Source organism: Chenopodium album, chromosome 6 (assembly GCF_948465745.1).
Source record: "Chenopodium album chromosome 6, dcCheAlbu1.1, whole genome shotgun sequence".
NCBI lineage: Eukaryota > Viridiplantae > Streptophyta > Magnoliopsida > Caryophyllales > Amaranthaceae > Chenopodium > Chenopodium album.
Window position 1 is genome coordinate 10,701,229 of NC_137839.1, and position 26,107 is coordinate 10,727,335.

The following is a 26,107-nucleotide window of genomic DNA, read 5'->3' on the forward strand; positions in this document are numbered from 1 at the left end:
GCCTTAGTTGTAGACTTGTCTATATCCAGTTTTAATTGCACTAACCGTAGTTATAGTTCCTCTACATTAATAGAGGAATCATAGTTAGTTCTAACCAAACCCTTCTACACTATATTTGAGGAAAAACAAGGAAATTACTTGCCTAAACTGACACATTCATTATGCACATTATATATTCAAATTAGGGTAATCAAAGACAAATTCATTGGATTTAACGAATTAGCCTTATTAGTTAATCAAAGACACATTCATAGGATTTCCACTTATCTCTAATTAAAATTTTTTTACATTGATAAGTGAAAGGGATACAACAAGGCTAATATGTTACACACTACAATAGTTTTGACGATTTAGCCTTTGCAGTTCAATTCTGTCAACCCTTAAAGTACAGTACAAGGCCAACCCCCGAAATAGTTAGAGACAGCTTCACAATTTTGACCAACAATTGCTCCAATACATCAACCCTATGACATAAATTATGAAATTCACTATTGTTCAGACTCCGAATGAGATCTTCATCCCGTGCCCATTGCCAGAAATTGCATGATCTACATTTGTAGTACGGCCTCCTAGGGTTAGCTTCCGAAAGAGAAATTCGAAATTCAGTTAAAGCATCCCCTCCACAATTGCATCTCTTCCCAGCAACCCAAATTATGTCAGTGCTTGAGTTTTGAAATCTGCTTCCCCTACAAACAGATGCAGAATTAGTACTCATAATTAGGCTGAAGTTATGGTTATTGAAGTGTTTATTTCTAAACCCTTTTTTGATAGGCTTTGTTCTGTTTTTTGTTTTAATTTGTTTTTTGAGAGGGTTTGTTGTTCTGTTTTTTCTTTTAATTTGTTTTTTGTGAGGGTCACTGAATTGGGTTAGGATGCACTATTTATAGGGCTTTGGAAATCGGTGATTTTGGCGGAAACCCCAAAAACAAATCCCGCCCATATGAATGTTTCAAATTTGAACTAAATTTGGGAATCAAACCCTTTGATACGTCACAACGACTAAATGTAACATTCAATCGGACGTTTACATTTTTAGGTGGAATTTACCTAATTCCATCTGTATTAGTTAATGTACATTTTTAGGTGGAATGATACACTTATTCGCCTCAGTGTGACTAAATTAAAAGTGAAATTGACATTTAATATAAAAAGTGGAACCTCAACTCATTTTACATAATTAGTCAATGAATATGTTTGAATGACACTAATAGTTGCCTAATAATAGAAGTAAGTGCCACTAAAAAACGGGAAACGGTTCTAACATTATACCCTAATTTCGCATCATCAATTATCAAGAGAACAATTCAAGGGATTATTAAAGCACGATATGTAACATTCAATAACCCCCACTACAATTACAATAGGTTTCCCTTCAACTACTCACACATGACATTGTTGTAAGGTAATGTCCTTTACAACCCTCCTTTACAACCCCATATCGATCACATTGATGATCACTTCTTAAACGTGTTAATGATTTTTTTGAGTAAGGTGCTAATGCTTTTTTTAATCAAATACAATGACATATAAAGGTGCTAATGCTTTTTTGAGTAATAGAGGGTGTGATTAATAAAGAGATCATTTTATCCCTTTTAATTCGGGTGTTATTCAACTAAGTCCACTTAGTAGCTATTTTACAATCTCAATGGTACCCTTCGATACCTAGCTGGTACCCTAGAATGTAATTTACGTCAGTGAAAAATTTGGTGTAGATAATAGTTGTTTTTTATTATGACTGGTGAAGTTTATCCGTTTGGTGGTACCCTAGAATTGAAGTTGGCCATTTTTGTCCAATTACACACATGTATGTAGTTACAACACCAAAATGAAGGAGGTTAAAGGCTATAGGTTCAATTTGTATTAACAATCACAGTTATAATGATTCAACTGTGAAGTTAACAATTGCAATACCGTAATTTTGCATCATCAATTATCGTTAATAAAGAGAAACAATTCAAGGGATTATTAAAGCACGATATGTAACATTCAATAACCCCCACTACAATTACAATAGGTTTCCCTTCAACTACTCACACTTGACATTGGTGTAAGGTAATTGTCCTTTACAACCCTCCTTTACAACCCCATATCGATCATATTGATGATAACCTCTTAAACGTGCTAATGATTTTTTTGAGTAAGGTGCTAACGCTTTTTTGGAATCAAATAAAATGACATATAAAGGTGCTAATGCTTTTTTGAGTAATAGAGGGTGTGATTAGTAAGGATATCATTTTATCCCTTTTAATTCGGGTGTTATTCAACTAAGTCCACTTAGTAGCTGTTTTACAATCTCAGTGGTACCCTTCGATACCTAGCTGGTACCCTAGCATGTAATTTACGTCAGTGAAACATTTGGTGTAGATAATAGTTGTTTCTTATTATGACTGGTGCAGTTTATCCGTTTGGTGGTACCCTAGAATTGAAGTTGGCCATTTTTGTTCAATTACGCACATGTATGTAGTTACAACATTAAAATGAAGGAGGTTAAAGGCTATAGGTTCAATGTGTATTAACAATCACAATTATAATTATTCAACTGTGAAGTTAACAATTGCAAATCAGAAGAAATGAATTACAGGAATTAGTCTTAGAGACAGAAATGAAACAACACCGTATTCATAATGACAGTCAAACTAAACGTCTGGGATTTGGTCAAACAAAACTAAATAGTATATCACATTGAATTAGAGACTAAGGTAAACAGTCAAAGTCAAAATAAAAGGGAATCTAACAACACACACAACACAAAAGAATCAAACTAAATGTCTGGATTCGGTCAAACATAACTAAATAGTAAATCACATTGAATTAGAGAATAAGGTAAACAGTCAAAATAAACGGGAATCAAACCACACACACAACACACATGAATCAAACTAAACGTCTAGATTCGGTCAAAAAAAACTTTAACACTTGCTATCTACTAAATCCCCCCCCCCCTTTTCATTTCTAAACCCCTACACCCTTTCATATGTTCAGTGTAGCCTTTCAAATGTTCAGTGGTATCCTTTCATGTCTACTAGTTCCATCCTTTTCTTCACTGGAAATTAACTTCTATGTGTTCAGTGGTACCCTTTAATTCTTTTAGTGGTACCATTTAATTTGTTCACTGATACCCTTTAATTTGTTCAGTGATACCCTTTAATTTGTTCAGTGATACCCTTTAGCTTGTTCAGTGATACTTTTTATTTTGTTCGGTGATACCCTTTACTTTGTTCAGTGGTACCCTTTATCCGATCTTTTCACTTGTTATATGTCAACGTACACAATACAGGTTGGATACCATATGCTTTGATGCAAAATACTTGCAACTAAATTCAACCCACAACATTGAATTAGGTACAACATTGAATTAGGTACAATCCTTTTTTAATCGTGGGTTCAGTGTCGAAAAGAAAGCCCCAAATTCTGTTACAGTACATTGGTTAGATTATCACTAACTACACCACACTACTAATACGGTTAGGCAAAGTACTGACACTAATTGATTCTAATTCTAACTCCTACGTGATGCAGTTGGAGTGGGTGGTGGAGTAGCGGGTGGCCTGGTACGTGGCAGTATTGGAACGAACCCTCCTTGCCTGGATGCAGCTGATGCAGGAGACACAGGGCTTCTCCACCCGCGAACTGGGATCGGATAAGGAACATTGGCAATTGGAAAATGTGAATAAGGAAGGTACCCAACCTGCTGGGAAGAAATCTGGGAACCATGAAATTGGTGAACACCACCACCAACAGAGGTAAAGTACCCAATTGACCCATCCATATCCACCATCTGAATACCTCCAGCAGAATGTGGGTTGTATTGATAATGAGCATGGTGCTGAAACATATTGGACGGAGTTGCCTGCATACATATCGTGGCAAAAGTAAAGTAATATTTTTAATTCTAATAAAAAATGGATAAATAATAACAACAGAGTCAGAACAAATTACCTGGGGCATTGTTGATGAACTCGGAGTAGTAAAGCCTGCCTGTGAATCTGTTTTCTTTTTTGCTTCAGAATTTTTGGCAGTCTCTTGGTTTCTCAAGGCACGACTTATACCTTGAATCAGTGGTGCGATGAGCAGGCCTCTTATGAAGTGGAGGATTGTAGACACCTAAAAATGTCTCCCCAAAACCAAACCCGATGATAAATAACCTTTCACCGCCACTGTTGGTCGGGTTTAGTATTTAATCCCGAGAGTGCCTAAAAAATCGTATTTTATTAAATTCTTATTTTTGAAAGGTCCATGGATTAGTCTTGGTATTTGGTAAAAGCATAGTTTTAATTTTAGCCCAAGCTTGTTAATTAATTTTAAGCCCAAACCTTTTTATTTTATTATTTTATTATTTATTTTTGGCCCAAATATTTTATTTATTTTTATTTCATTATTTTCTTATTTTAGCCCGAATAATAAAAGTCAGGAAAAAGCTTGAAATTATCAATCGGCACTTAAAAAGCCGAAAGAAATTAGGGTTAAAAATGAATTTAGACGGAAAAATGGACTAGAACTGACCGTGTCACGGTACAGCCTGACCGTGTCACGGGAACCCTTCCCGTCTGACGGTGGAACTTCCCGTGACACGGGAGGTCTGCCGTGACACGGGAAGTTCCGTGTCCTTTCCGCGTAAACCCTTAACGCGTTTTCCGTTCCGTTTTTTGGAAATTTCCCGCGTCACTCCAAAACTGACCGTGTCACAGGAATGTGTACCGTCTGACGGTACAGTCTGACCGTGTCACGATACAGTCTGACCGTGTCACAGGATACTTTTTTAGGGTTTTTATCATTTTAGGGTTCCGTGTGCTCCCTCAGCACATTTCCCTATAAATACCCCCTCATTTCTGATGAACGGGGCAACCAGAATTCTATGATTCTTATTTTCTCTCTTCTATGCTATTAACCTAAACACTAGCCTACCCTTTTCACTTCAAAATTCCTTCTTCAAGCACTCAAAGGAGTCCATATTTTACTCGAGGTTCTATCCTTAAACCAAGGCGTGAAAGGTAGAATCGTTTGAGGGTTTGGCCCCAAAATCAACCTTATTTCATTTAATTTAATTTAGTTATTGTTTTATTTCCTTGAAGTTACTAACTCGTTTATTATTTTGTAGTTGCAAACAAACAAATTCAAAGTAAGGATCATTCTCTTTTTATTATTATTATTTTTCTAACGATTTTTATGTTGTTGGAATTGTGATTAAATTGGTTTTAAATATTAATGTTGATTTTACTTTATTGATCATCATATTACATGTTTAAAGGGAATATGTAATTGAAAATCACGACTAATAAGATAATTTGGACAACCGGTTTAGGATCCTTTTAATCTTATTATTAATTGAAGTGATCACCAAATTTTTAGAATTATGTGTGCATTAATATTAAACCAATTTAGTTAAATAATAGTTTGGAGAGAATTGAATTATTGTTTGTATGCCTTTGAGATCACAGGAATGCTTTTCAATATAAGAATCGAGTAGAGGCCAATACGGGCGAATGTGACTCCATGACTCACTTCGTACCATCATCCCCGATCCTCCTTTTGTGGTTCCGAACCATATGGAGTTAATAATCTCATGGATTATGAATGGGGTGTAACCTTCACGGGTCAATCGTTGTTGCCTATCGTTGTCCCTTATCGTGGTTGCCTTTTTATGATCCGTGAACGGTTTACAAGTTCCTAAAAAACTTGTTGGCGGCTCCCTACTTTATTTGTCCCTAATCGTAATGTCAATTCCCACTTCCTATGAGTGCTAAGCATATTCACACATGCTTTTAACGTAGGCGCACTTCGGGCGACGCCTACAAGGATCTTTAGGTATTACTGGAGGATCTTCCTCTACAGCATTTTGGGGGCCACAACTACCTTGTCTTTGCGTTGAAGGTGTACTATAATTTCCTTTTTACCTGGCCACAGATGAAGGTGTACCAACTAACCCCTTCTTGATAACCACTGCGATCTTCTCATCCACTTGCAGTTCCAGAAGCTGTAATGCTTACATTACCACTGTAGTTGATTCAAGGTATGCCGATGCCTTAGAACACAACGACCCAAACCTGACCATCATTTTATCAAACCTACAGACCTCGGCTGTTTTGTTAGGGTCATGGTAACAAACCTTGACCCGTGTGTGCTTCCTTATGACATCTTTCCTCCACCTCCGTAAGATGTATTTATCAGGGATTTCAAAGAAATTAATCCTCTCGTACACCTTTATCATGTGGCGACAAATGATGCCAGCACAATCAAACATCCTACAGTCACAAGACACTTCTTTACTTGAACTATCATACAGAAGCTTATACTCCCTCTTCATCTTTGAAGGTTTCTTCTTCCTACAATTTTTAGGTTTATACCAAACTCGATCCTCCACAATGTATTCAGTCACATTATCAGAAAGTTTGTTTCTATGAATCTCACTAACATACATTACGCGACTGCACTCTCTTTGCACCTCCTTGAATTTGGCATCTGTGTAGACCTTCTGGAAGACCAATTCAGCTGGAAAGTCACTATAAGCTTGTCGAACATACCTCTCATTATTGTCATCATCCCTTTTCTCACTAGTAGATCTAACCTCCAAGGCATCAACATACCGCTCCACAAACTCGGACAACAATGTGTGCTTGCTTAGTGTAGGCGTCGTTTGAAGTGCGCCTACGTTAAAGCATGTTGTGAATATGCTTGGCACTCATAGGAAGTGGGAATTGACATTACGATTAAGGACAACGATTAGGGACAAATAAAGTAGGGAGCCGCCAACAAGTTTTTAAGGAACTTGTAAACCGTTCACGGATCATAAAAAGGCAACCACGATAAGGGACAACGATAGGCAACAACGATTGACCCGTGAAGGTTACACCCCATTCATAATCCATGAGATTACTAACTCCATATGGTTCGGAACCACGAAAGGAGGATCGGGGATGATGGTACGAAGTGAGTCATGGAGTCACATTCGCCCGTATTGGTCTCTACTCGATTCTTATAGTGAAAAGCATTCCTGTGATCTCAAAGGCATACAATAAAATATTCAATTTGCTCCAAACTATTATTAGGCTAAATTGGTTGAATATTAATGCAACATATAATTCTAAAATATTTGTGATCACTTCAATTAATAACAAGATTAAAAAGGATCCTAAACCGGTTGTCCAAATTATCTTATTAGGCGTGATTTTCAATTACATATTCCCTTTAACATGCAATATGGTGATCAATAAATATAATAGAATAAACATTAATATTGGAAGCAATTTAAAAATAATAATGTGAGTCAAATCAAATATAAAATAACCTAATCATGATACTAGCAATAAGAAAATAAAATAAGAGTAATTAAATTAATTAATAATTACTCACATTTCGTGCGTTCCTTTAAATTGCTACATCATGAATAAAATGTTAGTAACTTCAATAAAAATAATAAAGTAATTGAAAATTAAATTAAATAAAAAGTAGAATTGATTTGGTCCAAACCCTCAGTTATTTGTACCTTTAACGCCTTGGTTTAAGGACGGAACCTCGGGTTAAGTATAGACTCCTTGGAGTGCTTAGGGGAATTATTATGGAAGAGTAAGGAGGCTAGAAATTAGGTTAAAGAGGGAGAAGAGGATGATTTTTGGTGCAAGGTGAGAGAGAATGATTATTGTTGCCCCGAACTGCAGAAAAGAGGGGGGTATTTATAGGGAAAATGAGCAGAGGGAACACACGGAACCCTAAAAAGATAAAAACCCTAAACAAGGCTACCGCGACACGGTCAGACTGTATCATGACACGGTCAGACTGTACCATGACACGGTCAGACTCTGCCGTGTCACGGGGGAAATTAGCGTGATGCGGGGAAAAATTTGACCTACGGGAGTAAAAACGCGCGAAGGGATTACGCGGAAAAGACACGGAGTTGTCCCGTGTCACAGCATTGGCACCGTGACACGGGAATTCCTACCGTGACACGGCAGTAATTCCCGTGTCGCGGCACAGTTCCCCGTGACGCGGGAAAGTTTTACGCACCGTGACACGTCAGCAACCCACCGTGACACGGCAAAAAACGCCGTGACGCGGCAAAGTCCACCGTGTCACGGCATATGGCGCCGGGTCACGGTACTTATGCCAAGTCATGGGGCACTAAAAAAACATGAAAATCCCCTCCAAATTACCGTGTCACGAGAATTTCTCCCGTGCCACGTCAGATCTTGCCGCATCGCGGCATTTTAGCTGTTGCGCGGTAATTCCAGTTTTTTACCCGTTTTTAAAATCATCATAACTTTTTATCCGTAACTCGGAATAAAGCATATAATATATCATTGGAAATCTTATCAAGTCTACTTTTCAAGCCAATTAGAATCAGGTAAAAATAATTTATAGATTTTAAGATATGACTGTTTTAGTAGAAGGGTGTCGGTTTTGGGCCGAGTTTAATGTTTTGCTCATATCTTTTCCGTTATAGCTCGGAATTGGGCTTATGATATATGGTTGGAAAGCTTATTTAAAGGCCTATCCAACAAAATAATAATTGGATCAAAATTTTATAGCCATAAAATCAGTTTCTCTCAGTTTTGCGATGTGGACACGAAAAGTGGAAAATAGGTTATGGTTTAGGGAAATGAGCTAGAAATTGGATTGGTTCATGAAATATATTGGATAGAACATGGATTTAAGCACTCCAAAGATTAAATACTCAACTCGACCAATAATGGCGGTGAAAGGTGTTCATCAACGGGTTTGGTTTTGGGGAGACATTTTTAGGTGTCTACACTTAGGTATCCATCAAAAAACCTATGAATACTCTCAACACGCTGCGTTGTTTTCATGCCAGCCCAAAACAAGTGCTTCAAATAGGCAGGAACCCACATCTGACGCTCCTCATACAACCCTGTCCATTACCTTGTTGAAATCAAAAGGTCCTCCACATTGGAAACACCCACAAAACACACACAACCAAGTACACACACAGAACAGAACAGAGAGACCATAACACAGACACTAAAGAACACACACACAACAGAACAAATAGCCCAACAGAACAGATAGCCCAACAGAACAAAAAAAACCCAGAACACAAACAAAGAGCAACTAACACAAGCCAATCCAAGCATAGAAATCCATTTACAGAAAACTTCCTCCTCACACAAATAGCAAAAACCCAACAGGGGACATACAATAAACAGCAATACCCATCCAATTCATTCACATTCAAGGACTTTTATACATAAACAAGAACAAACCTGTTAGCCATTCATCATCTTCTATTTCATGTTTCTTGATCACTGCTTGCCAATTACTCTCAAACTCTTCACAATCTAGGCTGTCATAAATTGCATTCTCGAGGTCATCATGCAAAGATGGATAATTAGGGAGCTTGCCCAATTTCTTGCCAAATTTTTGAGTAATGTTCCAAATGCACCATCGGTGAGTGCTTTCCTTCATGGTCAGCTTCAACGCTTTCCTCATTGCCGAGTCCTGATCAGTAAGAATCCCAATGGGCTTTTTCTCGCCCATACACCGCAACCAGTTTGAGAACACCCACTCAAAAGTTTCTGAAGTCTCACGGGATACCAGTGCACAACCAAAAAAAATTGTTTGACCATGGTGATTCACCCCAACAAAGTTACAAAATGGTAACTTGTATTCATTCGTAAGGTATGTGGAATCAAAAACAACTACGTCACCAAATTCCTCGTACGCGACCCGACTCCTTGCATCTACCCAAAGCACATCTTGTAGGCGCCCCAACTCATCTACACGATACGTGTGGAAAAAATTAGAATTATCATCTACCATTCGCTTAAAGTAAGCAAACATGGCCTTTGTATCACCCTCCTCAAATTGCTCCTTTCTTTTTTTCGCCACTTCTTCGTGTAGATCTTGCTGTGTGAATTGCATGTTCTCCCTACCATTTCTTTGTCGGGCCATACAGTTAAAAATCTGAGCTACAGGAACTCCAGCTCTCCGATCATTCAACAATTGTTTCATCAAGTGGGGGTTGTCATTGAGGAACTTCTTCCTAAATTTTGTAATGTTTTTTGACTTGCTTGGAGTAGGATTGTGACCAACATGTTCAAGATGCACCCTCTTAATCAACCAGTCACCATCCTTATTCACAGTGGCATTCAAATGAACAACACAATCCACTTTTTTGCTTTTCCTTTTAATCAACACTTCTTCACAAATCTGAGAATCACTCACAAAAGTACACCCGGTTTTCTTCCTCTTCCTTCCTGGCAACCCGTAGCATTCACAAGTCCATGTCATGTTTCTCTTATCCTTTGCATTCACACCTTTCCCTATTGTTGCTCCACTAGACCGAACAACACCAAAACCTTCCTGTTTCCCATAATTCCTAAAGTACTCATTAATTTTTTGCCAACTATCAAACACCATTCCCACACTTAGAGGGGGAAGTGAAACCTCTACATTAGCAAACTCTTCAATCTCCACACTAATAGCCACATTACTTTGTCCTTTTGTAGGAGTTTTATAGGACTCCTCCCAACATTCACCTTCATTCATTACAATAATTACATTACATAAAGTGAATATAATAATTACTTTGGTAAAAAATAAATATAATAATTACTGCCATGATTAATTATAATGATAATTAAATAACAACACCCACAATTCCAACATATTGATTCCATTAAGAAATAAATAATTCCTTATTATAACAACAAACTACCCATCCCAAGAACAAACAATCTAAACACCACTATCACAATTGCATGCATACACGCTAATCCACGGATTGAGTAAAAATCAATCACAATGTGCATAAAATCAAGCCCTAATTGCAAGACCTAATTTCAAAGATTTTAAAAATCACCACCAAAAACTAATACCCACACCAAATTTACAGGTAACAGAAACCAATTTGATATACTTACGAACGACATAATAATACAACCCACAGTCGAGAAAGCTACCTCCTTTAGCAATTCTTCAATTGCTGCTGCACGAGCTTCTTCTTCGCCAACAACGTCTTCATCCTCTAAACCACCCACAATCACGCCTTCCTCCGCTACATTTCCGAAATCAACGACTCGCTCTGCTGGAGTAACTATGACTTCCTCCGCAACGACATTGTTCTCCGCGGCTGCCCAATGTCCCCCTACTAAACCAGATTCAACCTCTATACAATTTTGTAAAAATGGATCATCCAAGATTAACATCTTCCTTGCCATTTCAACTCATAAAGAATTTTACTTTCAGGTTTTGAAATACAGGGGGGAAATATTGAAGTCAAACCACAGGAATGAAGAACAAAACCTAAGTGTGAGAAAGTCATAAAGAGAGGGTGAGTCAAAAGTTTTTTTCGTCTACGTACACAAGTACAATACGCTTTAACCAAATACCTTCAATTCTCTTTTTTTTTTTGGAAAAATTAGAAATAATAATCCCAACTTTCATCAATTTTTCTACAATAATCCCAACTTTGGATTATTCTGGAATAATCCAAACTTTGGGGGTTTCTCTTTTTCATCAATCCCAAACCGGTCAACAAAAGTCAATGACCTATTATATTAGGTCACTTGACACGTGTCAAGCCCTGATTGGTCCATAACTTTTAAAAATTATAATTTTTTTTTAAAAAAAACAAAACAAAAACAAAAAACCTAAAAAGCCCCAACCACCACCAGCCACCTCATCTTCCCCCACCGGCCCACCCTAACAACCACCTCACTGACCAGCCTACCGCTCGTTAGTTGCTGGCCATCTGCGTAAATCAACCTCCACCGCCTCGCCGTCTTCCTCCCTCCCCAAAACACCCCCTATTCCTCACGAAATCACCAGCAAAACCCGAATCCATCACCCCAAAACCCCAAATCCACCGACGAAACCCCTCCCTACTGCCAAATTAAAACCCCTAATCGTTTTTCCCACCACCCCGAAAACCCTAAGCGGCTAGGGGTTTCGACGGTGGGGGGGAGTTTTGGGGGGTTTTCGGGTTTCAAAGAGGAGGTTTTAAGTAGGAAGGAGGTTTTCGGGTTTGCGCAGGGGGAGGGAAAGGGGAAAGCGGCGAGAGGGAAAACGGCAAGAGGTAAACGGTCGCCGGTGAAGGGGAAGGGGAAGAGGAAACCGGCGCAGGGGAGGGGTTAGCGTCGCCGTTTGGGTTAGACTAGTTGTTGGGGTTGGTCGGTGGTTTTTGGGGTTGCTGGTGGCTGAGGTTTGGTTGTTTTTTTTTTCTTTTTTTTTTTTAAATTTGTTTTAGCCAATTCAGTTGTGACACGTGTCACTTTAAAAAAAACAAAAAAAAATATTAACCTATTCAACCGGTCACCGGTTTTTGGGATTGAAGAAAAAGAGGAACCCCTAAAGTTCGAATTATTCTAGAATAAATCAAAGTTGGGATTATTGTAGCAAAATTGATGAAAGTTGGGATTATTATTTCTAATTTTTCCTTTTTTTTTCCCACTTCTTCTGAACCCGTAATGCTTTATTGGGACCCGCCCGTTACTTCCCCACCCCGTTTTTAATGTTATGCATTTCTAAATGCATAAAATTACTCCATTTCTAGTTCCTCTTTTTTTAAAATTAAGCCCGAACACGTGTCGTGCTGTGATAGGTTAGGATTATTTTACATTTTTCTTTTTAAAAAAATTGATTTTAATTTTTTTTTTTTTAATAGAACTTTTTCTCTCTCCTCCCCTCCTCTCAATGTTAGCCATCTTCCACGTATAACCCACCGTAGCCAACTACAGTGGTGGAACTAAAAAAATTTCATTAGGAGGGCCAATATAAAATACGCAGTACTACCCATGTTTATTCTAATTTCTCATTGGACAATGGACAATACATATTTTAAATCCCTTGAAATATATATGGAAAATTTATGTTCAATATGTGTGAAATTTATGTGTAAATTTCTCTGAAAAAAAAAATGAGTGTGGAAAATTGCAAAATGGAGCCTTTCTTTAAGCCCATTAGCCCAGTAACAAATATTGTGAATGAAAGAATTAATTAAAAAAAAAATGTCAATAGCAAGAGTCGAACACTCGAACTTCATTACAGCCATGGATTCACTCATATTCTACGCTAAACCAACTGAGCTATCCACCACAAATGAAGTTATTTGTATGCAAACTAATGTTTATAGGAAATCAAGGGGGTGGCCATGGCCTACCTCACCCCCTTGATTTCGCCCCTGGCCAACTAGCCACCAAAACGCCGAACCCATCACCAATGATGCACGGGTATGGCTCTGGGCTGCCGTCTCCCGTACCCGAAACGTCTCGGAGACGGGTACGCGACGGGGACGGCTAGGATACGTCCCCAATCCGTCCCCATCAAAAGTGGTACGGCACGTCATTTTGGGGACGGCTAGGGTCTTGATCGGATACGTTTCGGGTACGGGAAATCCAAAATTCCGCCGTACCCAAGAAGCCCAACCCAATTTTTTTTTAAAAAAACCCCAAATCAGAACAAAACTTACCTCATACTCGATTTTCCCCAATTCTCACAAACCCTAAAACTTCGAACTCCTTCATCTTCTCCTTCCCTGTGCGATTTGATTGACGGCGGCGACCGGAGACTCACCTGGACGCTGCGACAACCGACGCCTGGTTCAAGGCGGCGCCGGAGACCCACCTTCTTCGCTGGAGACCCACCTGCGAGGCTTCACTGCTTCACTAAGTTTTTTGACTCTCTTCTTTCTTTTTTTTTTTTTTTTTTGAACGGCTCTTCCTGAGTTCTTTCTTTCTTTCTGACTCTCTTCTTTCTTTCTTTGTGCAAGTTTTTTGTTTTCTTTTTTAATTGTTTTTATGTGTTGTTGATATTATAGTGAATTGTAGTGACATTAAATGAGAATGTCAGTAGGTAATTTTATTTTTATTTTTTTTTACATTGTGCAGTTGAATGGAGTCTCAAAATGTTGGTAGTAGTACGGGTAGTGGGTCTGGTAATTTTTTTTTTTTAATGGATTTATATTTTGCTGATTTTTTTTTTGCCGTATCCGAACCAAACCCGTATTTTGAAAAAAAAAATTTGCCGTATTCCGTCCCCGTATCCGTACCCGTTTTTGTCCCCGTATCCGTATCAGTGCAACCCAGCCCATCACAACACGTTTTCCCCGACCATCCCTCAACCACCTGCAGCCAAGAAACTCACTCTTTAACCGTCCTGAAACCCACCTTGCAGCCTCCCCATCCCTCTCGAAAACCACCCTGAACCTCCCTCATCCGCACCATACATCTCGAAACAACCTCAAAACTCCTCTCACCTACCCCAACATACCCTGAAACAACTCCCTCAACGAAGCCCACAAACCCCTAATCGTTGAACCCCTCGCGAAAAAATGTTAATTTTTATTTTTTTTTTAAAAAAAGCTACCAATCCCTACTCACATTACAAGGACTAATCACAAAATATAATTAAAGTAGAAAACTAAACACCATAAATATATCAACTATATAATAAATATGAAAATAAATTTATATAATTGTAACTCACAAGGACTAATCAAAGAATAAACACCATAAATATTAAGTACCTATAATCACAAAATATAATTAAAGTAGCAACTCGGTGCAATGATCGAACCACACACTACTCACATTTATTATTACCCTACTTTGGGTTTGCTACTAATTAACATTTTCCATCAACTTTACACCTTTTGGAGGACCAACTCTCATAGATATTTAAATTACGAAAATACCCCTAGCACAAACCATTAAACGAGCTCTCCAGAGGCACGCAATTCAAAACCCAATAACTTTTTTTTTTAAGGTAAGAAAAATTCCCTTGCAAATTAGGAGGAAATAAGATTTCAATTTCATTGGGGTGAGAATCGAACCCCTCTCAAAGGGGGGAAGCCGGGAAGGAGGGCCTCCAATCACTAGACCAACTTTGACTCTCAAACCCAAATAACCTTTTGTATGGTCCATCGACATTGATACATGTATGAGATGTCCTCAAGCATCCTATAAATACAAACTTGTCACATCATTTATGAGATTGAGGTTATTAATTCTCTCTAATCACATTCCTTGTTCGTGTGGCAAGATTCCACTAACCAATTTAGCATATCCCTCTTCATCCCTTGCCAAATTTCTCAACCACAAACAACTTGCATTTGCTTCTCCATATTTTTTTCTTAGATGCTTGATACTTTTACAATATTAATATTTTATTATTTAACTCTTATATATTACCTCTGTTACATACTCCCTCCGTCCCCGAATGATAGTCACTATTTCCATTTTTGGACACTCAAAATGTTAGTCACATTTCACAATTTTAGGTCCCATACAATAACACAAAATGACCTATATACCCTCAGTTTTTTTGGATGTATTATATGTGCTTCCAAAAATACCCCCATATTTGCCTTTGTACTTGTGCCTTAATTGAATGAGTTGTCTCCCTTTTTAATGACAATGAGTTTCTCTCTCTTCTTTTTGTTTTGCAAATGATTGAATTTTAGTTTCCATGTACTTTATTTATTTCTCCTTAATTCCCGTGATTTTCACCCAAAAGTGACTATCATTCGGGGACGGGGGGAGTATTATTTGCAACGATTAGACATTTTTCTCTTTACTTTATGTCAAATCGTTGCAAATAATAATGTAATGGATGTATTAATTATTGATATTTAACATATAAACTATATTTTAGGAAATTTCATCTTTACAATATTTGTGGAACAGATAAACTAATCATTAAATGTATGAATTTAACCAGTCACAATCAGATTAATTGTTTTTTATTTTTACTACTCGTATTAAGATACCTAAGCTAGCGGTTACACTTTTTGTTAATGCACATATATAAAACACACTTTTCATTATTTGTTTCTTTGTTTTCCAAATATTAACATCATATCGTTGCTTCCATCTTTTGTAATACTCCATGCTTATTGAACAACTAATTTTCAAGCACACCCATTGGTTGCTTATTTAGAGTGGACATTAAGAAAGAGAAAGAGATAAAATTAGGGCTTATAAACAGATCAAGTCGGGTCACTTTAATTTCGTTTTCGTGTCATTTTGATTTCGGGTCAAAAACCCTCCAACCCTAACCTGGTCCGTTTAGTTTTTCGGGTTAAAAAATCTGACCTAGCCTGATGTGTTTAATTTCGGGTTAACTTGAAATGACCCACTTAACCTGATTTTTTTTCTCTAATCGATTTTATGGAAAAAAAAATTTCAGATGTTCTATTTAACTAGATTTTGTTGCTTTGGGTGTAAAATGGGTCATCCCAATATGTTTTTTTTTTTTGCAAATTATAAAAAAATCTTTGAAAGGGACATGTTAATTGAAAGAAAAAAAATAAACAAACACCCATAGAATGTTGATATACAATGCATAAAATAACTCACAAAAATATCACTAACCATCGATGACAAAATTCCAAACACAACAATTAACTGGAAAAAATAAAAGTATAAACCCCAAAAATTACAAGCACAAACTCATATGTACAAGATTACAACCATGAACCTAGAAAAAAATTTAAGAACAAAATAAAACAAATGGATACAAAGAAAGTCTTGTTGTTAGATCGACGGTGAAATGTATAAGGCCAACGAGAAGGAGGAGAAAGTAAAGGCGCAAACAAAATAAGTTCAATGGAGTTATGGATTGTGCAGGACCTCCAATCAAAGCTTCCAAGAAATGTTCAATGGAGGAGAGGGAAACGGGTGGAAAGAGAGAAAAAAAATAGGAATTTTTAAAATGTATAGCCGCAAGAGTAATTGGAAAAAAGTATGTTATATATCTAAGGTTTTATTTGGGCAAACACTCACTTTTGGGCCGGGGCATTTGGGTTGTTTTATTTTTTGCCCAAAATACTCCTGGTTTGTGTTATCAGGTTGGGTTTGATCTTCATTTTGACTCATTAAAGGGTTAGATGGGTCGTTTCGGGTTGAGAATTTCAATATTAACCTAAGCCATTTTAATTTCAGGTCGGTTTCGTGACAACTCATTTATTGTTTTGGGTTGAAAATCTCAACCTGCTATTTTTGGGTCGGGTTTGTGTCGGTTATCGGGTCGGGGTCATCTTTTGCCAGCCCTAAATAAAATGTTTAAAAATCCAAATGCACCAATTTAGGAGAGATATACCTTGTGACTAGTCAAAGGTATGCATTGTATATATATGGGCCACTTGTCACATTGTTTGTTTGTTTGTTTTTTTTTTTCTTTTTTGTTGTTTCATGTGCAAACCTATGCCCACAAACTTGTATGGCAATCAATGAAATTATATGAGCATATTGACATGAGAATTGGATATAAATGAGGTGGAAGAAAGAGAATTCAATTTTTAAAAAAAAAAATTAAAAAAAATTGATGACCACCATTGCCTCGGGCAATTGATAGCTTTACTACCACCCTTAATTAACATGATAGGTCATCGTTTTCCTGAACCCTTCACTATCACTATCACTACCAACGATAAGGGTTACTGTCGACTTGAACCCTTCACTGTCACTATCAGCACTAAGGTTCAATGCGCCACTTGTTTCATATTACATCTATGTTTATATCCGTTCATTATAATGTAACTAGTCTACACATTATTTAAGTCTAAGTGCCTGATTTTATATACTCCCTCCGTCCCCAAAGAACGGTCCATTTGGCCTAATTTTATTCCCAAAAAAAATGACCCACTAGCATTAAAATACTCACCAATTTGCAACAATATTTGTGCAAAATTAGCTTTTCCATATAAAATTTTGTTTTTCCATATACTTTTATTACTATCTCTCTCTACTTTTTTGTAAACCCCATATAAATTTATCTTTCCAATATATTTTAACTTCGTTATTTATGTGTACCTTATTGGTTTTTTTTTCCTTTCCAAGTGCTTCATTTAAATTTGTAAATTAAAATATTTGTATTAAGTCCAAATATATATTTTTGGCCTTCTAAATGACTTGCGTGGACCTGGTCCACAATAATATTATTGTGGACTCGAGATTTATACACACGCAACCGACATTATATTGAACATAGTAACCCTTATTTTTAACAAAGTAACCTTATGTTTAACATAGTAACATTTATTAAAAACTTGTATAACGTTTAATATAATTGTGAACTTGAATATGACGTTATGACCCTAATTTTAGCATAGTGATCTTTTATTTTTTTATATTGACCAGTATATAAAATATTTCATTAAAAAAATTAACCTCTTATTGCCTATATATAACTTTTAATGTAACATAGTGACCTTATTTTATTATAATGACTTTTTTTTATTAATAAAACAACCATAGTTTCTCTAATATTAGTGGTCCATAATAAATTACTGTGAACAAGGTTCATTTAAGAATTTGTCTTTATTTGACCTTAGTTTTAGTTGGAATTATAATTTGACATCAACAAACTTTTCTAGGATTTTTTTTTATTAAAAAAAAAAACATTTCTAAGATTATGAATTTACATGGAGGATTATGAATTTGCTTTGAAAATACGGAGTAATTCCTATATTGATATATGCCATGATTTTACATAGGGGAAAGGCCTTTTATGTAAACTTTCGAAGATAAGTCGAAGAAAAGAAGAGCTTATCTTAAAAATAAGTCACGTGGATCGCATGCCGAGGTTCGAACTAGTGTGTAAAGAAGCAGAAATTTTTTTGAGTCATACTTTGAAATTTTGGGAAATGTTTGGTCAAGTGTTCCCATCTTCGATCAACTACTTCTTACCAAAAGTTTTTTTTTTTTTTTTTTTTTTCATTCTCGTCAACTCTAGATCTCACTGGAAACTTCACCTTTGAAATTGAAATTAACATTTAATTTACAAACTAATATTTGGTCTTTAGCGAACGTGAAACGCCGCAATATCACCTGTGATGCACATTACTATACTCTCATTTGTCATTCTAGTATTCTACATACATGACTCGGTTCATTTTACTAATACTTACGTTAGTAAGTTACTGGTATTGTTGTTAAAGTTGATGTTTTAATTGCTACTTTTTTATGTTGTTACTCAAACACAATCAATGGCTACTTTTTGTATTGTTACTCTAACAAGAGAACGTAAAATTAAAATACAACTTGAAAGTTGTGTTTTACTTCTTTTTTATGAGTTATAATTAGCACTGTCAAAATGGTTTGACATTTCGGTTTCGGTTCGGTTTGTAATCGGTTCGGTTTGGAATCGGTTTAATTGTCTCACGGGTCGATTTTGGTTCGGTTTAAATAGTTATCGGTTCGATTCGGTTTCGGTTTATTCTTAAGCGGTTTTAATTCGGTTCGGGTTGTAAACGGTCCGGGTATTAAACGGTTCGGTGCAGACGGGTTGCGATTTGTTAACGGTGCGGTATAAACGGTTTTTATCCCGGTTCAAATAGTTTCGGGTTGGGAACGGTTTGGGGTTAGAAACAATTCGGTTCTTTTTTGGTTCAGTTTATAAATGGTTCGGTTATTTTTCGGTTCAGTTTTTAAGTGGTTCGGTTCTTTTTCGGTTCAGTTTATAACTGGTTCGGTTCTTCGATGGTTTAACCACTTTAACGTTATTCATATCGGTTCCATTTCAAGTTTACTAAATTACGGTTCGGGTCGGTTTTCGGTTTCAAAAAATAAATTGTTTATCGAGTTGTTTGGATTCGGGCAGTTAAATGGTTTTGATTTGAAATTTGATAATACTTGCTAACCTTTTGCGTTCACAAGTTTTATATAAAGTCGCGAATCATTTCATATTTACTTATTTAGGCATCATATTATAAACAAATTCTCATTGATTTTATAAATACATATTATGTTCTGTTTCAAGTTTAGTCATACTGATCTTACTAGTTTATTACGAAGTAGATTATAAGAGTTAGTGTATTAATGTATTATTGTTTGTCAATTAGGTTATTATATGCTTATTATTTAATCATTTATATACTACGCATAGTATCATAATCATGATTTGATGAGTTCTTGTGAAATGGAAATTTGCAATTTGGTAATTCGATACTTGATTAGTCAACAAGACTGATAATTATGACTCGTTTATCATTATATATTTTCATGAAATTATGAAGATATTACAAAGTGCTTTGATTTGTATAATGAAAGAAAATACTAATGACTAATTAACAAGGTAATATTGATTAGTTCAATCGATCATATGTACACATTATTAACACATTGCATCTAACCATCTCATAGTTAAATATTCGTATCATCGTTATTCGTATGTATTAGTACAAAGTTATAGACTCATTAGTGATCTTTTTAATTTTATCTATTTATACATTTTATTAATATAACCTTTTTTTTATTAATTTTATCTATTTATACATTTTATTAATATAACGTTTTTATAATTTTTACGTGTATGAAAATAAAGATATACTAGTAGATGTTTTAATACGTGTCTTGGGCACTGATCCCGATCAAATAGGGCAAAAAAATACTAAAGAATTGAGGGAATAATATTTTTGTAGATGAATGTATAACACACAAACACACACGGATCACCACTCTCAACCATAGATTAAAAAATCAATGGTTAGATTCTTTCTCCCACAACACACACGGATCACCACTCTCAACCATAGATTAAAAAAACAATGGTTAGATTCTTTCTCCCACAACACACACATATCACCATTCTGAACCATAGATTAAAAAATCAATGGTTAGATTTACATGAAACCCTTTCACTCTCACTCTCACTTTACCACTCACGGTCTCACGGCGCCTCTCATTCTCACGGGCTCAGCGCCTCTCGTCTCCCTCATACATTCATTCACGGCGGACCTTGAAGCTGTCCTGATTCTGCCTCTCTCTCATCGGTGTTTGCTGCCCTAAATCTCCAAATTCAGGTAACTTGAGCTTGATATAATTTTGAATGAATTTGTGTGATAAGCTCTAAACATTTACAATATTCAGCAATCCCATGATATATTGTTTGAATTTGGATGTTTCTGCTTTTCTTTGGAAATAATGGTGGCATTCATAATCAGAAATCTTTCGCAAGACATGGAGATTGAACTTTCTAAATTAATGTTGATAATAAGCGAGTTCTGTTGGTTCCATTATACTGAAATTTACAAATTATCAGGGCTATGCTCAATTGTATTTATCGTGGAATATTTTCAATAGTCAAATTATAGTTGAAACTGAATTAAAACATAGCCTAATAGTATATTCATGTCACTAGCACACTCCCATCTTTATTTCATTATTACTCATAGAATCAATGTAATCATATGCTTAATAGTCTCTGTGAATTAATTTTATTTATTACGCCTTCAGCCAAGCATTGGTACTTAATATTACAAGCTTTTTGTTCATTTGGTTTCATCACCTCAAATGTATACATGACTAGAGGCAGTAGTGTTGCTAATAGTTTGAGGCAGGGCCTGAGCCTGCTTGTTTTGCTCTTGTTTGTGAACACTGATTATCCTTAATGAATGATTTGCCTTGCTATTTAAAAAAAAAAATTCTAAGATTTATAATATTTAATCCATTTAATTATATTCCCGTAAAAAAAAAATCCATTTAATTATATAAAAAAGTTTGTTAACGGTTCGATTTAGAAGCGGTTTGGTTCATAAACGGTTCGGTTTATAACCAGTTCGGTTTACAATCAGTTCGGTTTTTAAATGGTTCAGTGCAAACGGGTAGCAGTTTGCTAACGGTTCGGTGTAAGCAGTTTTTTTGCCAGTTTAAACGGTTTCGGGTTGGAACCGGTTTCGAGTTAGATACGATTCAGTTCTTTTTCAGTTCGGTTTTATTTCAGTTCGGTTTATATTTGGTTCGGTTTGTTAACGGGTTCGGTTCTTATACGGTTTAACATTATTCGGGTCGATTCGATTTCGGGTTTACTAAAATACGGTCTGGACGGTTTTCGGTTTTTAATCGGTTCGGTTCTCATTTGGGTCGGTTGGTTTCGGGCAGTTAAACGGTTTCGGTTTGAAATTTGACAGCACTAGTTATAATCTCTTATTGTAGCTACCGAAAAAATCAGGGAAAAGTTGAAATGAGATCCATGCACTGATACATCATACATGCAACTATTTTGCTTTGAAAATGAGAAAAATAAAGAATGGTAAGGAGAAGAACCCTGACCGAACCTTAACTCTCACAATTTTTTTTTGGTCCGGCATTTACAGGTTAGACATATTGAGAATGAGGGGGAAGAGTAAGGGATCCCCACCCTCTAAGTGTCTTTAGTAAAGATTAAACCCCTGACCTTAAGATTGGAAAGTGTAATATTTTTCACTAAACCAAGCTTTGGTAAAGTAAGGTTGTAGTTATGTTGTAAAAGATCGTCATAAAAGAAATAACGTAAAATAAGTAGAAATTTTAAAAATGTATCAATAATTTTAAAAACTCAATTTTGCTGACAAGCTAAGGGTGTTGATAAATCATTCAAGTGCATTATTTGGTTTTTTTTTAAAAAAAAAATTAATGTAGAGTAAGGACCAGTTTTTTTCAGCTTAATTTTAATTTAGTTCCTAATTTTCTTCACTCATAAACAATTAAGTTCAATTCACTTCTTAATTTCCTTCTCTTTTAAACAATTCTGTTCAGTTCAACTCAATTCGGTAAATTAAAATAGCCCATAAGTCTTCAATACTACATATATTTGTACTTCAATCTTATTTACTTCAAGTTGTGATTGTCGAAGCATAATTGTAAATAACCTTCCATATCTTTGATGCTTTAATAGATAAGTAACAATATAAGATTTAATATTGTAAATATATTTATAGTTCTATGTATGTATTAAGGCGAATATAACAAAATCCAACATAACTATATTTTGTCTAGAATTTCAAATATAAGAATATGAATAGGGCAAGTTTTCTAATCTATTAACTATTACTAAACTAAAACGTTGATGATGTCATCAATTTCTTAAAGCGCTTACATATCAAGCTCTCATAAAAAAATTTCCTCCAAATTTTACCTATGATGTCATCATTTTTTATTTTATTTTTTTGTGTGTCTTTTCTAGCTAGAAACTAGGACCAATGAGGTATGAAATTTGAATTTGACATCAATATTGTTGTATATACTCTACACTACTTTTGGATATTCATAATACAACAATATTAAATAGATATTGGTAGCTAATTATACACATTTTTTTTTTGAGCAAATTAATACACATTTTTTATTTTTTTTTTTAATAGTAAATACTCATTTATTTAGCTTCCACTCTAAACGTATAAGCTTACATTAATACAACATTAATGTATTTAATCTAACCATCATTTTAGTATATTTTTAATAACATACTAAATATTACATTATGATGCAGCATTTATAACTATTTTTTTTCAGTACATGTTTTTTTTTTTTTAAAAATATTTATGTAACATTTTTTTTTTTTAAATAACGAGCCAAATCATATAAGAAAGTTATCAACAACAAAAGATAAAAAAATATATAGAAAAATTACTAATCAACCAATGTGCAACGCACGGGTACTAATCTAGTGTTCAATTAAAAAAATATTTAACCACCAAAAAAAAAAAAAAAAAAAAAAAACCTAAAAGAATAGAAGAAGTACTAAAGTCTTTTACTCCATTTTTTTTAAACAAATCTTATCCGATTATCCCTTTTTGTATACATATTCTACTCAGATCAATTCTATTATTGGCAACCTTGTATTGCCATTTTTACATCACTTGCTTACAATACCTGCACGGCTACACATTTTCACTAAAATAGAAAAATTGGTGTGCGCTAGAGTTAGATAACTATATATGAATGATTAACAAAGCAATATACTCAATTACACAATTAAGAAGATTTTTTTTGGGGCCGGCAACAACATTTTGTCTAGTTTACACTAATAAGTGTAATGTTTATTTTTTAGTACGTGTAGGACCATATCCAAAAAAATTACTATTTCAAAATAAAGCTCAATAAATCCCAAGATTCCCAACACAATGAACGAGTTCCCTCCATAGTCCATACTACGACCATACCTAAAATATTATTGCTACAAAATTAAAGATACTCCTCACCAAGAAACCTACATATAGTATTCAAATTACTTCTTATAAAAAATTATTAATGTAAACTTAATGTAAAGTCATAAGGAGTGTATTTTTTACGCGTTCAACCCATGGACTTGATAGTATCATTGATCAATCTTTCATCATTGTTTAGGCCTAGGTCATGTTTTAAACCCAATGTATTTGAAATGACGAAATATCACTCCATGATCCAGCTCTTTTTTGGTCATTACAATGTACAAATTTTTCCTAATCTGTCAAGTAAAGTACAACTCTGTCACCTAAAAAGTACATCTACAATGTACGAATTTATCCTAATCTCTCTCTACTTTCTCTCTTAAAGTGTGATTCGTTGAGTTAAGCATCGGAGGGCTTTCCCAGGTCATACCCTCGAAGCAGCTAACCTTCTCTTTCTTGTAGGCCGAGGCCGAGCCCTCAGACGTCTGCTAAGGGATTTTTAGACTAGGAAAAATTGCTCCCATTAATCTGAACTTTGCCTCATTCGCCGAAATTAATCCCAACTTCAGTTTATTATCTATCACTCCCAACTTTGGGGGGTATTAATTTTCGTTGCACCCAACAAGTCATCCAACCTGATGTAGCAGGTTACCTATACACGTGTCAACACGTGATAGGTCCAAAAAAAAAAAAAATTAAAACAAAAATTAAAAAAAAAAAAAAAAAAACTACCAAACCCAGCCCCTTACCCTTTCCCGGAAAACACCACACCCCCACCCCCACCGCCGGAAAATCGGCCCCTTCCCCGAAAACCCCTCCCCCGCCATCGGAAACCGCCGCCCAGCCACCCCTTCCCTTCCCCCACCCCCGAAAACCCCTCCCCCACCCCTTCCCTTCCCCAAATCCCGCCCAGCCATGAACGAAATTAGCCACCGCTAACGAACTCAGCCACGAACGGCCGATTTTCGGTTAAAACCAACCATTCAACTCGAAATTCGGCCGATTTCGGCTGTTTTCGGCCATTTCGATGGTCTTTTTCAGGGAGAAGTAGTGCGGCGTTTTATGGTGTTTGTTTTCAGCGGCCGATTTTTAAGGGAAATGGGAGGGTGGTCGGGCATCGCCGCCACTAGGAGAGGGGAAGGATGACTGGGCGGCGACCAGTGCTCGAGGGAAACGGTGTTCGTTGGTTGGTCGTGGGTTGCTGCGGGGTGGTCGTTGGTGGCAGCGGGCTGCTATGGGGTGGCTGGGTTTGCTTTTAGGATTTATTTTTTTTTTTACATTTTTCTTTTCTTTTTTTTCAACCAATTACATAATGACACGTGTGCAAAAAAAATTAATTCACACATGTTTACCTGATTGACCGGTTGCAAGTCATTTGGGGGCAACGAAAATTAATACCCCCCAAAGTTGGAAGTGATAGATAATAAACTGAAGTTGGGATTAATTTCGGCGGATGAGGCAAAGTTCAGATTAATGGGAGCAATTTTTCCTTTAGACATTGACTCTAGGACATTTTTATATACCCGAAATATTCTAACACGCTTAGGAGGAGTCTGTTTCCGGAAACAATCATCATTATTTAAACATTAAGTCTTACGCAAATAAACAAACTTTGAATCTGATGATGGAGTGATGAACAATGGGCTTAGCTAATAAATCATTAAAATTTAGTTTATTATTGCATAGACATACAATGCAACTCTTCTCTTACGTAGTTACGTTGATAAACATAGTTTGGTAAAGTAGGCATAAAAGACAACAACATTGACATAATCTAATCTCAATTATTTTTTTATCACAAACTCTTTAGGAATCTTCGTTCCAACATGCCAACACTTGAATCAACTTATTCAAGTACTCCTTTTATTATAGTACTTAAAAGCTTTTCTAGTCTTATTTTCTCACTTTATTTAAAAATACAAATTAATTTAGTCAGTTGATTGGTTCATTAGGTTGTAGTACAATAGGATTCACATGAACTATATTAACAAAGGGAAAACAAAAACAAAAAAAAAACAAAAAAAAAAAAAAAAAAAAAAAAAAAAAAATTAAAGGACAAAACATCACTTAATTTACATTTTTTTACAATCAAGATCGATCGATAAGCAGTAAAGAGCACATACAAGATAACAAATACGAGTTCATGTACAACCTCAACTTTTGATTTATCTAATGCTTATTAAATTTACATTAGATTAGATTATATTCTCGATTAGCATGCTTAATTATTGGATAAGTAGATTCGAT

General features: G+C 35.7%; 1 protein-coding gene across 2 annotated transcripts; it reads right to left on the bottom strand.

Annotated features, from left to right (window-relative positions):
• Positions 1-256: 256 nt before the first annotated feature.
• Positions 257-13,895, bottom strand: LOC145635845 (protein FAR1-RELATED SEQUENCE 5-like). 2 transcript variants are annotated; one of them, XM_081687212.1, is made up of 4 exons: positions 13,421-13,862; positions 10,914-11,101; positions 9,216-10,490; positions 7,381-8,863 (listed from the first exon to the last, which is right to left on the bottom strand). In XM_081687212.1, exons 3-4 carry the CDS (start codon positions 10,369-10,371, stop codon positions 8,733-8,735), a joined length of 1,287 nt encoding a protein of 428 aa, XP_081543338.1. In that variant the 5' UTR covers positions 10,372-10,490; positions 10,914-11,101; positions 13,421-13,862; the 3' UTR covers positions 7,381-8,732. The 2 variants fall into 2 exon arrangements, 1 of the variants encoding a protein (XP_081543338.1); XR_014113918.1 differs by lacking the exons at positions 7,381-8,863; positions 9,216-10,490; positions 10,914-11,101 and adding an exon at positions 257-686 and having other exon boundaries at positions 13,421-13,895.
• Positions 13,896-26,107: the final 12,212 nt, after the last annotated feature.

Bases quoted from the DNA above. Each gene is read 5' to 3' on its own strand.
- LOC145635845 (XM_081687212.1), bottom strand. From the start codon at position 10,371: ATGGTGTTTGATAGTTGGCAAAAAATTAATGAGTACTTTAGGAATTAT. The intron at 8,864-9,215 runs GTTTGTTCTTGT...GGTAATGGACAG, and splicing joins AGATGATGAATGGCTAACAG to GGTTGTATGAGGAGCGTCAG.